Below are 14,340 nucleotides of genomic sequence, written 5' to 3' on the forward strand. Positions count from 1 at the left end.
TGCAACAACAGGCACCTGCATGTTAACGTCCATGTAGTAAAGCCTGGCTTCCAATCACAGATATCCTTGTTATTGGACCAAGCCCTTGCCCTGTCAAATCTATTTGTTGCTTGTTTGCAAACACCATCCCATATTCAAAGAAATCATGCGCAGGCATCTTCTATCCAATATGAAGTTCCAGACCTAGAACGTCATAATCCTCATGGGCAACTCCAGTGACAGACCTGAACTTCACTCTGACAGAGCATTGGGGACCACTGGTTATGATGGCAAAGAGACCATGAATGAGAACAGGCAGGAGACAGAACGCTCCAAAAACAAGTCTGTGGGGACACCATATAATGGAAGGACAAACCAGGAAAGTAACACCATCTCCTTGGGATGGATTTCACTGTGAAGGATGAGCTTATCCGGCGTCTCAGCAAATCCCTCTGGAATAAAGTAAATAGCTCAGATCAGCACATACAGTATGGTCCAACCCTGGAAGCCTCAAATGAGCCAAGGAGAATTTCTAACCTGACCTTGATAAAAACTTGGCTTAAATGCCCTCGAGTGACTTCAATACCAAGGTAGAAAGGATGCAAACCTCTGGAAAGGCACCAGAACAGAAAGCTAATTCAAAAGGAGTTCTCCTGAGAAAATCTTTGGAACACAACTATGTCATAACCAACAACCTAATTCATCAGCAGGACAAGTGCAAGACCTCATGGCAACACCCTTGATCCAGCCACTAGTACCTATTAGAATGTTATTATGAGAACAAGAGATAAGGATGCTCCCATCACTTATGTGATGACTGCTATTGGCAACTGGTGGACTGTTATTTCCATCAGCCTGGTACCAAAACAGAAACCCAGCAAGGAAATCAACGTTGAAGAGCTCAAGACCCATGACACTCTTCTCAGACAAGATTACAACTCGAGAACCTCATTGTTCAGCACAAAACAGCTCAACTGATCTGCATTCCTTCCATTGGACTTGGTATTCACCCTTCTTCACCACTGCACACAGTGTACCATTGTTGAAAGAATACATTTCTACTCAAAGTTAATTCAACAGCAATTCACTCAGCAACTTCCACCAAAGACAAGCAGCAATGGCACATCACAGGCATAATCCCTCAAACACCAGTCTACATTGGTGGACTGGCAATGGAAAGGGTCAGCAGCTTTAAATTCCTGGGCATTACCATATCAATGACTTGTACTGGGCCCAGCACATCGATGCAATCATAAGGCAGGCCCATGCCTTTACTTTCTTAAAAGTAAGTCACTGAACATTCCAACAAACTTCTGCAGATGTACTGTTGAAAGTATCCTGACTGGTTGCATCATGGTCTGGTACAGCAATTCATAAGCACAGGAACATAAGCTGCAGAGAGTAGTGGACTGAGCCCAATACATCATTGGCACATCCCTCCCCACTATCAGGAGTATCTACATGAGGCACTGCCTCAAGAAGACAACATACATCAAAGATCCCCTCCATCTGGGCCATGCCACCTTTTTGCAGCTACCATCAGGCAGGAGGTATAGAAGCCTGAAGTCCCACACCACCAGGTTCAAGAACAGCTACTACCCTTCAACCATTGTTCTTGAACCAACCTGCACAACCCTAATCACTCTCAGCATAGCAATGCAATGACCACTTTGCACTACAATGGACTTTTTTTTTTGCTCTGTTTGCTTTTTTTGTTCTTTCCTGAATAATTTTGTATAACTTGTTTATGATTTTCTTGAGTGTTGTGTCTCTGAATTCTATGCGCCTGTGATGCTGCTGCAAGTTATTCATTGCACCTGTGCATGTCTACTTGTGCATAGGACAATAAACTCGACTTTAAATTTCCCAGGCCACACACCATCCTGACTTATCTTCCCAGTACTTCAGACCAGTATCCTGGAATTTCCTGCCTAACAATAGACATCAAAGATTGCAACACTTCAAAGAAAAAGCCTGATCTTCAACCCAGCCAACTAAAGTTGAGCAATTAATCTGACTTGGCCAACATCAATGTCATAAAAATATAGAACCTGCCATAGATTTGAAAGTTTGTCCAATTTCATTAACCTTACATGATGTAAATTTTCCACAGCAATTCACAGCATGAAAATATCTGGACAACCATATACTAAAGAAAAATTACACACTTGAATAAAATGATTCAAGAAAATTGTAAAGGATTTAACATAAGCACTTTAACATGTTCTACTTAAGCTGGGAGAAAACTACAATTTCCTTAAGGTGGTTCAGTGCCAACTGATATGGTTTTTCTCATAGGGGAAAGTCATGTGACCACAATATTACAAGCACGACAGGCTGCAGTTAAAACATTCTGCTGACCTGGGATTGCTGTACTGTTGCCAGAGCTCGTGCCATCCACGGGCCCAAAGAAATCAAGGCTCAAAACAGTGGAACCTCCATTAGCTTGAGATTCAGTAACCATGTTGAGAGGTAGTCATGATAGAGTAAGCCAGAGTGGGGATGATGTGTAAAATAGGGGACAAGACAAACTTCAACATGCAGGTTATTACTATATACTACAAACACAGACATCGAAAATAATTACTAATATTGCAATTTCTAATCAAAGTTAAGCTTTTCAATTATTTACAATCCAAGACTAATAAAGCAAACAATGCTGTTGATAAAAATGATTCATTTAAAATTATTTTCTGCTTTACACTTAAAGTGGCTGATGAACAATTTACAAGCAGAACGAATCAATAGTAAACCAAGCAGGTAGATTTGACTGGAGTAGTTAATGGACATCAAAACAATGGAGGGCTCATCCAGACTTTCTTTCTGGGTTTAGACAAGGAATTTGCTGGTAAATGCATGATCTAACACACATTAACCCTTGGAGTACTTAAAGACTTAAATGTATTCTATTTTAACCCTGAAAATAATATTCTAATTTAAGATTTTATTTACATAATCCGAGAAAATGTGGTCACAAAGCTGGCTGCAGACATCATGTGAAATTCAGTGTCCAAAAGATTAAAGATCTAATGAAAACACGGCACTGAATTTCAGAGGAACTTCATATCTAAAGTTCAGCCAAACGCAAGCATTTTTTTAATATAATACAACACTGATACAGTAAGTGCAAATCTGCTAGTGTAAATGTGCTACGCAACGGGAATGTTGAGCATTATCTAACATTCAGACAGCAATATTTCAGCAAGCTAGTTAGTGATCTTAGTTCATTTGTTACAGTAAACAAATCTTTGTTTCAATAACTGTGGAATTAAAAAATATAGGTCATAAATTAGGCTAAAGTGATAGAAATTCTGACATGCCAATTTCAAAGGCAATACTGTTTTTTCTACACTTAAATGCATGTTTTTGTTTTAAAAACACAGCCAAGCATAATGGTAAAGTGTTTCATTATACTTGTCTATGTTCAATTTAATTGAGCTTGTCAACATCTATCTCAAAAATGTACTGGTTTTGGTGCTCAGGAACTATTAAAGCACTTAATTTCAAACAGTCAGCAACTAGAAACAATACATCAAAACTTAAATATTTAATCGTTAATGGAATTATAAAACAGTGTTTTAAATATTCCAATTTAGCAGATTAATATGTCATCTTATAGTTTTAATAGAAGAAAAAGTATTGCGAAAGGCAGCCGGCAGATTTAGAAGTGCACTAATAGCCTTCTAATGCTCACCTATTCTTATTTACTTTTGTGTTGATTGTTTATGTAATTAAGACCAGCATAAATAAGCAAGGCTAAAAGAAAGCCTGGATTTCCACAATGAGAAAGAAATGGAAAGAAGGAAATAAATCAGCAGAGAGAAGTCTGTCTGAACTTGGTAGAATTCTTAACTCTAGCTCTGGTGCTAGAGGTTCTATGCAGGGACGTACCATCAAGAGGATTAGTAAGGCCACTGCTACTCCAGTCAAACTGGACAGGCGGGACGTGATCCTAAGGAGAGAGGAAAAGATTACATTACACTGGAACACAGAAGTCCAATAGTAGGAGAAAAATGCCTTCAGCTGCAAAATAAATTCAAAACAGTTTTGTTGAGCATCTCTTAACTCTACAACAATTATCCAGTATTTTTGACTTGCAAAGCTTATATTAAACTAAACCACGCTGCTCAATAAAGCAGTGAAGGAAAGATCAAAGTAAACCATCCAGGTGAATCAATGAACCTGAACAAAACAGATCAAGAGAGCGGTCTGTTGTGTGGCAAGTTAATTTTCATCAGGGAACTCGACCTGTGTTAAGGTGCAAAATCATCTAGATGCCCATTCCTCATTTAATGCAGTAATCTTTGTTGGAAGCATCCACGCATGCGTGATTGATGGAATTGGATTCAGTTACAATATCCTTGAAAAACTAAATTGCCTGCTGGTAATTAGTGTCAAGACCAATACTTAAATAATGCTTACTTGATTGAGATGCTAGAATTATGCACCAGAAAGGGAGTCTACATGAAAGACAGGAACTAAGGGAGATTCAGAAAATTCTCAAATAAAACAGACTAAATCTTGGAACAGACTGCAGCATGACAAATTTTGGTGTCTCCTTAATGAACAGGCTATGAAACATTAGTTTCCCCAAGTTTTAACACTTAAAATCATTAAATGCTGGAAACAAACTTGCTAAACAGTATCTTTAATGGTATTTCAGCATGTTGAATTCAGTCTTAAAAAAACCAAGAGCTCCAGAAACACTTGGATGCAGATGGATTCACATCCTAAGCTTTGTCTGACCTACTAGTTGCTTCTAGCATTGTGCATTTACAATTTCCTGCATTTGTTGCAATATTTCTGAAATTTACTCTTGAAAGACCTTATTTTCAGCATCTACCGCTTTTTTTTAAAAAAATCTATCCTGTTGCCCAAATTTATTTGAAAACCAAGACACACTTTGACTAAATTTCAGGGAATCAAAGTCTAGTTCTGTGCAACTTTCTTCCTAAATTTACCCTTGGAGTCCAAACCTACGCTGCACTTGACCTGGTCAATTGTTTTTAAACTTTTCCCATGTTAAACCACATCATGACATACCTCTACTGCATTCCAAAATTCAATTATCAGAAACGGAAAATTACTTCCTCCATAATTAAGCACCAGAATTTCTACAGGAACATATTAAAGCAATGATAAAAAATTACCAATTGCTCCTCCACCTAAGTAGTAATGCACATAAAATAATATTGAATGTCAGTCTTCGGAGTCTTCCAGCCTTCCCAAGAATAGTAGAATTAAAATGAAATCTCTTGACTTGAGTTTGATGAAAGGAACATGGTGCTGGTCACTAGAAAAACAGCTGGGTGAGGCACAATAGGAGCTTCAATCATAGTGCTGGGGGATGGAGCAGACATAATCCCTACCAAAATGAGAGTGGGAAAGCATTTTGTGATTTCCTATCCACCCATCAACTAGTCCCACAAGACTAAACGTAGAGCATCTCTTTGTAGAGCAGGGGTTCTCCTTCGGTATAGACAGGTTGGTGACCTTGATGGGTCTTTATTCTTAATGCAAATCTTACTGACAAAACCTTACTGGCCCTCAGTGGCCAACATTTTGCAGAATCCAGTCTTGAAATCTGACAGATTTTTTTTTAAAAAAAGAGGGCTAGAAGGGCACGTGATGGAAACCATACACCATGCTTTCAATTGTCTAGTTAGCTTTACTTTAAATTTCAAACATTTTAGCAAGCTTTTTTTGCCGTGGAAAATGACTAACTGGCTTGGTTGCATGAAGCATTTGGTGTACTTGACCAAGTCTGTGTCCTCTGTTGCATTTAGATATTCCAATAGCCCATACCAAAAATGAAGCAATCTCACTAAGATAATATGGTGTCAATAAAATGATGCACAACTCAATGGTGAAGTGATACTTCTACTCGTAGTCTGAAGGAATTTTAAATCACGTGTACATTGGTTCAAATGGAGGGGTCAATAATTTTTAAAATCTAGATCATTTGGGATAAATGTTGGTCCATCTGGGCAGAATTTCCATTTAAAAACAATGGGGATCCCTCAAGGTCTGCAAATAAAGATTTAAAATAAACTCAGGCAGTTGTAATGCATCCTCCAGCAGAATTGGAATTCTTCTGAAATTCAGATCACATATTGAAGCAAACTTCAAGTCAATTAAAACACTCAATTTAAAACATTATAATCCTTTAAAAGGGAGTAGGGAGAACCCCAGGAATTACAGGCTATGAGTCTTACGTCAGTGGTGGGCAAATTACTGGAAAGATTCTTAGAGACAGGATTTATGGGCATTTGGAGAAGCACAGGCTGATGAGGGACAGTTGGCATGGCTTTGAGGGGCAGGTTGTGCCTCACGAGCCTGATTGAATTCTGAGGATGTGATAAAGCACATTTATTAAGGTAGAGCAGTGGATGTGGTGTACATGGATTTTGGTAAGGCGTTAAGGTTCCTCATGAAAGGCTCATTCAAGAAAGACAGGAGGCATGGGATCCAGGGAAACTTGGTTGTGTGGATTCAGAATTGGCTCATCCATAGAAGACAGAGGGTGGTTGTAGATATTCTACCTGGAGGTTGGTGACCAGTTGTGTTCCACAGGGATCTGTTCTAGGACCCCTGCTTTTTGTGATCTTTTATAAATGACATGGATGTGGAAGGGTGGGTTAATAAGCTTGCAGATGACACGAAGGTTGGTGGTGGTGTGGGTAGTGTAGAAGGTTGCTGTAGGTTACAACAGGAATTGATAGGATGCAGAGCTGGGCTGAGAAGTGGCAGATGGCGTTCAACCTGGAGAAGAGTGAAGTGATACACTTTGGAAGAATGAATTTGAAAGCAGAATACAAGGTTTTAATGACAGGACTCTTAGCAGTGTGGAGGAACAGAGGGATCTTGGGGTCCACGTCCACAGATCCCTCAAGGTTGCCATGCAGGTCGATAGGGTTGTTAAGAAGGCGTAAGGTGTGTTGGCCTTCATTAGTCAGGGTATTGATTTCAAGAGGCATGAGGTAATGTTGCAGCTCTATAAAACTCTGGTTAGACCACACTTGGAGTATTGTGTTCAGTTCTGGTTGCCTCATTATAGGAAGGATGTGGAAGCTTTAGAGAGGGTGCAGAGGAGATTTACAAGGATGCTGCCTGGACTGGAGCATGTCGTATGATGGATTGATCTATCTATATAGATAGATGTCTTAGGATAGGTTGAGCGAGCTAGGGCTTTTCTCTTTGGAGTGAAGGAGGATGAGAAGTGACTTGATAGAGGTGTACAAGATAAGAGGCAAGGATTGAGTGGATAGTTAGACTTTTTCCCAGGGTAAAAATGGCTGACATGAGGGGGCAGCATTTTAAGGTGATTGGAGGAAGGTATGGGGGGGAAGGTGGGAGGAGAAACGTCAGAGGCAAGTTTTTTTTTTGCACAGCGTGTGGTGGGTGTGTGGAACACACTGCTGGCAGAGGTGGAGGACAGATACATTAGGGACATTTAAGAGACTCTTAAATAGGCACATGAATCATAAAAAATGGAGGGCTAATGATGGGGGCAGGTTCACCGAAATATCATCATTCAACAGCTGAGGACAGAGTTGAACATTACTGGATTTGGATGAAAAACCCTTTGAAACAGATTGTTAGCCAAGCAATGTAATAGATTTTAAGTGATACAATGATTGGGAATCTTATGTCAGAGTAATACAGCACAGATATAGGTCCTTCGACCCAACCAGTCTGTGCGACCACAGATCCCACCCAGCTAGTCCCAGTTTCCTGTATTCGGCCCATATCCCTCCAAGCCTTGCACCCCATGTACCTATACAAGGGCCACTTAAATGATACTATCGTACCTGTCTCAACCATTTCCTCTGGCAGCTCATTCCATTTACTCATAACCCTCAGTGAAAAACTTGCCCCTTTTAAATATTCCCCCCCTCACCCTAAACCTTTACTCCTAGTTTTGGATGCCCCTACCCTGGGGAAAAGACGAACCAACCAACCTTATCTATGCCTCTCAATTTTAAACACTTCTATAAGATCACCCCTCATTCTCCTACGCCCCAAGGAATAAAGACCTAGCCTGGCCAGTCTCTCCTTGTAACTCAGGCTCTCTAGTCCTGGCAACATCCTCGTAAATCTTTTCTGCACTCTTTCCGGTTTAACTGCATCTTTCCCATAACAGGGTGATCAAAACTGTGCACAGTACGCCAAGTACAGCCTCACCAACAACTTAGAGCTGTAATAGTGTCCTGACTCCTATACTTAATGCTCTGACTGATGAAGGCCAGCGTGCAAGATGCCTTCTCCACCATCCTGTCTACCTGTGACACTGCTTTCAACAAACTATGCACTTGTACTCCAAGGTCCCTCTGTTCTATTACAATCCTTAGTGCCCTACTATTCATAGTACAAGTCCTATGCTGGTTTGACTTTCCAAAATGAAATCCTTTGCCACTCCTTGGCCCGCTTCCCTAACTGATCTCGATACCCCTGTAATCTGTGATAACCCTCTTCGCTATGAAGAACACCACGTAGTTTCGTGTCATTTGCAAACTTGCTGATCAAACCTTGTGCATTTGCATCAAATCATTTATATAAATAACGAACAAGGGTCCCAATGCTGACCCCTGTGGCACACCACGAGTCACTGGCTTCCATTCTGAGAAACAACCTTCAACCACCACCCTCTACTTCCTACCTCCGAGCCAATTTGAGTCCTGTTTTTAGAGTATTTAAAAATCATGGTTTTCAAATTGATGTGGGGAATCGGAGAAAATCGACAAAATAAACAGAGCACCCTCTAGCAATGAAACCCCCAAGTTGTTTTCATCTTGGAATAAAAGCAACAGATACCAGAAAGTTTGTCTTCAGCCAAAAATTCCAAAATATTTATACAGAATGTTCTCCAGATAAATGTAGCAATTTCAAAAATGCTGATCAAAATAGTTTGGAGCATTTACAGTTTTGTTGTGCTCGTCAGTCTAATGTCAGGAAGTGGTACTTTTGGGTTTGAGATACCAAAATGCCAATTGAATAGTATTGAGGCACAGAATCCAAAAACAAGCATTGCTTTGTTAGTTAATGTACAGAACAATTACAGTATTGTCCTTTTAGTGCACAAAACTGTAGAGAAACTGGGATAGCCCATATGCCTCTTAATCCTGCTCAGCCATGCATTAAGATCATGGCTGATGCAACTTTTCTCAAGTTCACTTTTGCTACTTTTACATACGAATCCTCAAAGGACTCCCAAAATCCTTTTCAGATTTCTGTGGTCTTTCTCCTTTAAAATAGACTTATCATTCCTTCCAAAATAGATCACATCTTCTCACATTATACTACATTCGCCAACTTGTTGCCCACTCTCTCACAGCTGTTAGTACTCTCCCAGACAGCTGTTAGTATTCTCCTCACCACTTGTCTTCCCACTCTCGTTTCATCTGCAAATCTGGCTATAGTTCATTTGCTTCTTTCCTCTGAATCAATTATAAGGTAAACAAATACAGTCCCATCACTGAATCCCTCCGCTGGTTACAGGCCAGCACTTTGAAAATGGCCTCCTTATCCCCATTTGCTGCTTCCCACTAGTTAATCCTCCATCCATGCTAATATTTTTGCCTTTAACAATTCTGTGTTGGCTCCAATACCATAAGTTCTTACCTTGCAAAATAACTTTGGGTGGTACCTTCTGTGAATATCTCCTGAAAATCCAAATACATGACATCTATTGATTCCCCTCCATCCAATGTGGAGGAGGCATCCTCAAAGAACTCTAATCAATTTGTCAGACATGACTTGCCCTTCATGAAACCATGCTGACAATGCTTAGTCAGATTGTTCTGTTATTGCTTAATAACTGATTCTAATATTATTCCAAGAATAGATATTAGAACAGCCTATATTTACCCATTTTTTGAATAAAGGTATTCCAGTAACAATTTTCCAGTCTTCCAGTACTTATCCAGAATCAAAGGACTTTTTTTGCAAGATTGCAACCACTTCTTTTAGGATCCTAGGACACACAGCATCATGTCCTAGGGACTTAGCAGCCTTTATCCTCATTAGCTTGTCTTATGTTTAATCTCTCATGTTTTTTCATATTAGTAGGATGCCTGTAATATCTTTGCCCTTAATAAATCTGTGTTGGCTTGCCCTAATTAATCACATTGTTCCAGATTATTAATCCCAAATCAATGATTGTTAAAGCCTTCCTGCTACTGAGGTTAAACCAACATGCCTGCAATCGCTAGGCTTGTCCCAACTCCTTTTTCAAAGGTAGTAACATTCCTCACTCTCCAATACTCTGGCACCAACCCTGTATCCAAAGATGCATTGAAAGAATAGTGTCAGTGGCCCTATAGTTTCCTTCCAGACTTCTCTCACAGTTTAATCTTAGCCCTGCTGACTTACCTACTTCACGTTCAGCCAATAACTCTCTCCTATTAACTTTTAACATACCTAATGTCTCAACTGTCTTTTCCTTAAATATTGCTTTGGATGCACCTTTTCCTTTAAAACATATGCAAAGTACTCATTTACATCTTAAAGCTGCTGGTATCCATGTGCAAGTTTCCATTTTTGTCCTCAATAGGCCACACTTCTCCATATACTACCCTTTCCTTATTTATATACTTACTTAACCAAAAAATTGAATTGAAAATGGAATTGGCAATATTCTAAATTGGCGACAATAAAATAAAATTTCAACTCGGGGATGCCATAGCGAAAGCTTAGTAACTGTAGTATTTTTCTCTAAAATCTTTGACTGTTATAATGCACAACGATGCACCTAAAATGCCTGATCTTGGAATGCAAGCAAATTAAATTTTTTTTAAACCAGTCAACCTCTGCAACATCTCCAAAGACTGTCTTCTAGCTGCATGAGATTGCCTCAGCTTGGTTCTGTGATATCATATTTCTGGAGCAGTGCCAATTCATCCTTGTGCATCTCCTCTTCATTTACAGACTACTCCATAGCAATGTTTTCTGCAACAGTGGGATTGGGTTACCTCACATCAGCTAAATAATCATATTTTCACTACTATTTCAACTCCACCTTGCTAGATTGTTGAATGACAAACTAATTCCTTCCAACTAAAGATCAAAACCAAAACTGCATGACCACTGCAACAATCGGCACATATTTCACTCGCCTCCAGAACTTGACAGCTGACAAACTTGCTTTCCTTTTGAATCCAATATCAATTTACTATATCTATCCTCTGCTCCACCAAGAGCTACCAAGCCACCTCCATGGCAAAATCCACCTCTATTTGCCATTTAAAAATCATCCATGGCTTTTATTTTCTTTTAAATGTCAATATTCGAGCTTTATCCTTTTTGGCATCCTTACTTCCATTATTTTGAGAATTCCAAAATTGCCCTGCACCCAACCCTTCATTTGCACATTACCCAACTTTACTGGCACAAACTGGCTAACAGTTGACCCAATCAAATTTAAAATTCAAAATTCACTTTCTCACTTTCAAAATCAGTTAGGAAATGCTGAAAAGACCCTTCCATTCACTATATTGCTTTCAGGTTTTAGCCCTCCCATTTCCCACCAATGGAGCTACTACCTCACCATTTCAGGTTTTATCCCTCCCATTTTCCTACCAATGGAGCTCTATAATTTGTGGCACGAAATACATTCACTGTTGTACTTACATCATTTCCAGATCCTGCTCAAAACCACTTTAGTAGCCAAGCTCAGTAGGCATTACAACTTTTTTTCCCTTACAGTTTTGATTTGAGTACTCATATGCAAAGTGGTGTTCTGATAACATTAAGCCATTATCATTGAACAATTTCAGGATTAAAGTGCAGAATATTCAACTTCTAAAACCTTTGTGTAGAATCACCAATTCTTGCTCATGGTAGCATTATAAATAGTGCACCCCTCAAATTTTGTTCAAAACTGGGATGCAGTAAGTGCACTGCTACTTAACAATGGGAACTTTGAAGCCACACAAGTTGCGCACACAATTCAAAACAAAATGCAGATCCTGATAATCAGAAACAAATTCTTTAAGCTTAACCCTATCAGAGTCTTTCCTCCCCATATATCCATCTATTCTCTAACAACTCAGTTCTGATGAAAAGGTCATCAAATGAAAATGTTAATTGCTTTGCTTCACAGATGCTGCACTATAATTCTCCAGTCAAACCTCTGCCTCATTACTTTGGGGAGTTCTAAATGAACTTACCACAAAGATGGCAAAGTTAGGTAGTTAATGAGCAAAAAAAAGTTAACAGCCATAGAAAAGGTATTCAACTAACTTTCTACAGGTGATGTTAAAGGCACAATGGTGTATCATAACAAAATGGTGAGGTAGAAAACAGTTAAATTAAAATTAACTAGACAATTAAAGATTACCCTTTAAAGTAATAGGATTATAGGATGGTAGAGGCTTTAGAACGCATCATCACTGCATTTACAAAGCACATTGATATGCACTTGAAATACCATTATCTAGATAACTATTGACAAAACGGTTTGTTAAGCATGCTTAAGCATGCTTGATTGGCACTCCACCACCCTAAAGATTCAATCCCTCTACCACTATGCAGTGGTTGCAAAGTATACTTGTGGTTAAAGATACTCCCATAGTACTGTTGGGAAGACTACTGCAGGATTTAGACACAGCAATACGTTTCCAAGTTATGATGGTATGTGAAGTGGATGGGAACCTGCAATGGGGATGTTCTTGTCCACCAGCTGCCCTGGTCCTCCTTGGTGACAGAGGTATCAGGTTGGGTTAGTGCTTGGAGTCTGTGTGAGTAACTGCATTTCAGGAGACAATGATTGCAAGGTATAGTATCTCCAAAATGCAATCCTCACTCAGACTCCAAATGCACTTCTGTGACTTCTATCAACAAGATGGACAAGGGTACTGCTGCACCACAACACCACCGCCACCTGCAGGTTCCAATCCAAGTCACACACCATCCTAACCCAGAAACATAACTGGCTCTTCATTGCTGCTCAGTCTAAATCCTGGTATACTCTATCCAATGGTACTATGGGAACATCTTTATCGAAGGACTGCAGCAGTTCAAGGCTGCAGCTCACCATCTTCTCAAGGACAATTTGGAAAAGGTAACATATTTACCGTGCCAGCAACACCCAGAAAATTGAATTGAATTGGAAAGTGGAACTTAACTGGATAGTAGATCTCACGAAAATAGTGTAAACTTGATTCGATGTTCCCCTCTCCCTCAACTAACTAGTAAATACAATTACCCACGAGGACATACGGATATCCCTTATTTTACAGTATAAACAAAGGTAGTTTATTATTACCCGACTTTGATCACATGCAGAAGTGCTCACCTCAGAGGCCGAAACACTTGCAGTTGGAGTCTGACCTATTGAAGCTATCTTCTCCGCAGCTGATATTGGTTTGACTGGTTCTTTAGTGGGTTCTAACATGCCCTGAAACAAAAACGATCTATTTAAAGAATACCGTAAAAATACAAATTTATATGCTTGTGGGATAAAGGCAGTAGGAATGAGCGAGAACCTCATTCTATAGTGAAAGTATTGGTGCAGCCAAAATTTGATAATCCAAGCCAGCAATATCTCATTATAAAATTTACCTTTTACATTTTTAATCAAATGAATAAAACAAAAAAATCACTGGTAACGAATGCAAGTTGCACAAACAAAAACCGAAAATGCTGGGAACCCCAAGCAGGTCGGACTGAATTAATCAAGATAAAAACAGTTAACTTTTCAGGTAAATGAATTTTCATTAGAACTATAACAATGTGTTGCTGGAATCAAGAGTATTAATGGATAACTTCACAAAAGTTTGCACCGTGAAGCAATTCACCTCAGGTGATAACCATTTTTTTTAATGTTTTCTTAATTTACAACAAATGTATTGAAGTGTTACGTTGAATGTTTTCACATTGGTGCCAACACCCAATAAGTGAAATGCATTACTTCAACAGTGGTGGTCAGGATTTTACAACTGTTTGGTGCTCAGTTTAAATCTGATGCCTTCTACAAGGATGTGATGTGTTCAAGAATAGGGAAGGCAGTAGATCTTGTGATCTGAGCAAAAATTTGCAAGCACAAAACAGGAAGAAAATAGGTAAGAACATAAATCACATTAAAGTAAAAAAAAAGATGGGACACAAACATCAGAAAAGCATATCACAACAAAAATATAATATTTTACCCAACAACTGTTTGTTGGAGACTCAACACTTGTAAAATTCGTTTTTCAAGGCCAGAGATTGTTGAGCTGCAATAATCTACCATGTGTTTAAAAACCTCATTGTTCCTGATTGAGGGGTCCACTTTGACATTGCTTTATAATGTGGGAATTTTGTGTAAATAGTTTAGTGCACAATGCAAACATAAATAAATGACTATTGCTATCTTTGCATTTC

At 39.2% G+C, this 14,340-nt stretch overlaps 1 protein-coding gene across 2 annotated transcripts in view; it reads right to left on the reverse strand.

Annotated features, from left to right (window-relative positions):
• Positions 1-14,340, reverse strand: part of LOC127568119 (aftiphilin-like) — a 60,941-nt gene that overhangs the window by 14,428 nt on the left and 32,173 nt on the right. The window contains exons 6-8 of one of the 2 annotated variants that reach the window (XM_052011448.1): positions 13,274-13,375; positions 3,871-3,931; positions 2,341-2,424 (exon numbers count right to left, since the gene is read on the reverse strand). In XM_052011448.1, coding sequence (XP_051867408.1) covers positions 2,341-2,424; positions 3,871-3,931; positions 13,274-13,375 — 247 coding nt within the window. The remainder of the gene's footprint in view (positions 1-2,340; positions 2,425-3,870; positions 3,932-13,273; positions 13,376-14,340) is intronic. The other variant, XM_052011449.1, reaches the window with a different exon arrangement.

This window comes from Pristis pectinata, chromosome 3 (assembly GCF_009764475.1).
Source record: "Pristis pectinata isolate sPriPec2 chromosome 3, sPriPec2.1.pri, whole genome shotgun sequence".
NCBI classification, from domain to species: Eukaryota; Metazoa; Chordata; class Chondrichthyes; order Rhinopristiformes; family Pristidae; genus Pristis; species Pristis pectinata.